The 2,500-nt window shown below is 50.5% G+C and overlaps 1 protein-coding gene across 2 annotated transcripts in view; it reads right to left on the bottom strand.

The window, feature by feature from the left end:
- kif13a (kinesin family member 13A) overlaps window positions 1–2,500 on the bottom strand; it is a 50,554-nt gene that overhangs the window by 6,601 nt on the left and 41,453 nt on the right. For both annotated transcript variants that reach the window (XM_080857853.1, XM_080857854.1), the window contains 4 exons: window positions 1,752–1,904; window positions 876–953; window positions 536–586; window positions 248–344 (listed from right to left, as the gene is read on the bottom strand). In XM_080857853.1, coding sequence (XP_080713979.1) covers window positions 248–344; window positions 536–586; window positions 876–953; window positions 1,752–1,904 — 379 coding nt within the window. The remainder of the gene's footprint in view (window positions 1–247; window positions 345–535; window positions 587–875; window positions 954–1,751; window positions 1,905–2,500) is intronic.

Raw genomic sequence — 2,500 nt, 5'->3', positions numbered from 1 at the left:
CTGTGTGTCAGACTGTGTGTGTGTGTGTGTGTGTGTGTGTGAGTGTGTGTGTGTCAGACTGTGGGTGTGTGGTGTGTGTCAGACTGTGAGTGTGTGTGTGTGTGTGTTTACCATGATTCTCTTGGTTCTTGGTGTGTGTGTGTGTGTGTGTGTGTGTGTGTGTGTGTGTGTGTGTGTGTGTGTGTTTACCATGATTCTCTTGGTTCTTGGTGTGTGTGTGTGTGTGTGTGTGTGTGTGTGTGTGTACCATGATTCTCTCGGTTCTTGGTGGGGGTGGAGGAGGGACAGACTGTGGGGTCCTGGAACACACACTCCGTAAGATCCTGCTGGCTTTCACACTTGCTCTGTTATACACACACACACACACACACACACACACACACACACACACACACACACACACACGCACGCACACACACACACACACACACAAACACAAACACAGACACACATTATAACTTAAATCATCTGTAGTTACATTAGTAATCATGTCTGTAGTTACATTAACAGTGTTACCGTAGTAACCGTGACTGACCTTAAAGTCTTCATCCTCACAGCCTGATAGGTCTCCTCTGCAACATGAAGACTGCAACACACACACGCACACGCACACGCACACGCACACGCACACGCACAAATCAGAAATGAGCCACCAGTGCAGACTCTGCCGTATTCAGGACAACGGCACTCATTCCCACGAGACAAATACGGCATCATAGCACCAAATATCAGCTTTCAGTGTGAACGGATATTGGGTATAACTGTGTGTGTGGTTTAACATGTTGCATTTGAATACTGATTAGGGACACTGTGTGTGTGTGTGTGTGTGTGTGTGTGTGTGTGTGTGTGTGTGTGTGTGTGTGTGTGTGTGTTACCTGTTGTACACTGGATGTGCTCAGGCTTCTTCTGATGTGTCTGTTTTTCACAGCCAGAGCTTCCTTTACCATCACCGCCTGGAAATACAATACAGTTCAGATGCAGGGGAGAGTGTGTGTGTGTGTGTGTGTGTGTGTGTGTGTGTGTGTGTGTGTGTACCTGTCTCAGTCGCTCCAGGCTGAGTATGTTCTCCACCTCCAGCACGCCCCGTGTGTGTGTGTGTGTGTGTGTGTGTGTGTGTGTGTACCTGTCTCAGTCGCTCCAGGCTGAGTATGTTCTCCACCTCCAGCACGCCCCGTGTATGTGTGTGTGTGTGTGTGTGTGTGTGTGTGTGTGTGTGTGTACCTGTCTCAGTCGCTCCAGGCTGAGTATGTTCTCCACCTCCAGCACGCCCCGTGTGTGTGTGTGTGTGTGTGTGTGTGTGTGTGTGTGTGTGTGTGTACCTGTCTCAGTCGCTCCAGGCTGAGTATGTTCTCCACCTCCAGCACGCCCCGTGTATGTGTGTGTGTGTGTGTGTGTGTGTGTGTGTGTGTGTGTGTGTGTGTGTGTACCTGTCTCAGTCGCTCCAGGCTGAGTATGTTCTCCACCTCCAGCACGCCCCGTGTATGTGTGTGTGTGTGTGTGTGTGTGTGTGTGTGTGTGTGTGTGTGTGTGTGTGTGTTTGTGTGTGTGTGTGTGTACCTGTCTCAGTCTCTCCAGGCTGAGCATGTTCTCCACCTCCAGCACGCCTCGTGTGTGTGTGTGTGTGTGTGTGTGTGTGTGTGTGTGTACCTGTCTCAGTCTCTCCAGGCTGAGGATGTTCTCCACCTCCAGCACGCCTCGTGTGTGTGTGTGTGTGTGTGTGTGTGTGTGTGTGTGTGTGTGTGTGTGTGTACCTGTCTCAGTCTCTCCAGGCTGAGGATGTTCTCCACCTCTAAGACGCCTCGTGTGTACTTCTCGATGTAGGTCTCTCCATCCTGCGTCTCCTCCACCTCCCCTCGCGCCGCCATCAGAGCCAACGTCTCCCTCTCCTCCGACTCCTCAGACGCCTACAGGGAGAGAGGGAGGGAGAGAGAGAGAGAGAGGGAGAGAGAGGGAGAGAGAGGGAGAGAGAGAGGGAGGGAGAGAGGGAGCGGGAGAGAGAGGGAGGGAGAGAGAAGGAGAGGGAGAGGAAGAGAGAGAGGGAGAGAGAGAGAGAGAGAGAGAGTAGGAGAGGGAGAAGAAGAGAGAGAGGGAGAGAGAGAGGGAGAGAGGGAGAGAGAGAGTAGGAGAGATAGAAGAAGAGAGGGAGCGGGAAAGGGAGAGAGAGAGAGAGAGAGAGAGAGAGAGAGAGAGAGAGAACGTCTCGTATTGACACATCATTTTTTTCTTTTTTCTTTCTCAAGTACCATAAATCCTCAAATAAAGAACCGGGATTCAATCACTAGCCAAGGGCGTGGTCGATACGGTCAAATAAAGGCCGGGCCCCGAATACAGGCCGGGGGAAAATAATGACTGTAGCCTACCAGCATCAGTCCATCTGCACTAAGTAGACAGCACAATTTAATTGGATGCATTTCATAAATACATGTTCTTCTCATGTTTAATGTTGTTGGCTAATTTCATGGGCTGTTTGCAATAAAAAAAAAACTGCGTCTGGCAATTT

The sequence above is a fragment of the Sprattus sprattus genome (genome assembly GCF_963457725.1).
Source record: "Sprattus sprattus genome assembly, chromosome: 19".
Taxonomy (NCBI): domain Eukaryota; kingdom Metazoa; phylum Chordata; class Actinopteri; order Clupeiformes; family Clupeidae; genus Sprattus; species Sprattus sprattus.
The sequence above is the reverse complement of the archived record's forward strand: the minus strand, read 5'-3'. Positions and strand labels throughout refer to the sequence as shown.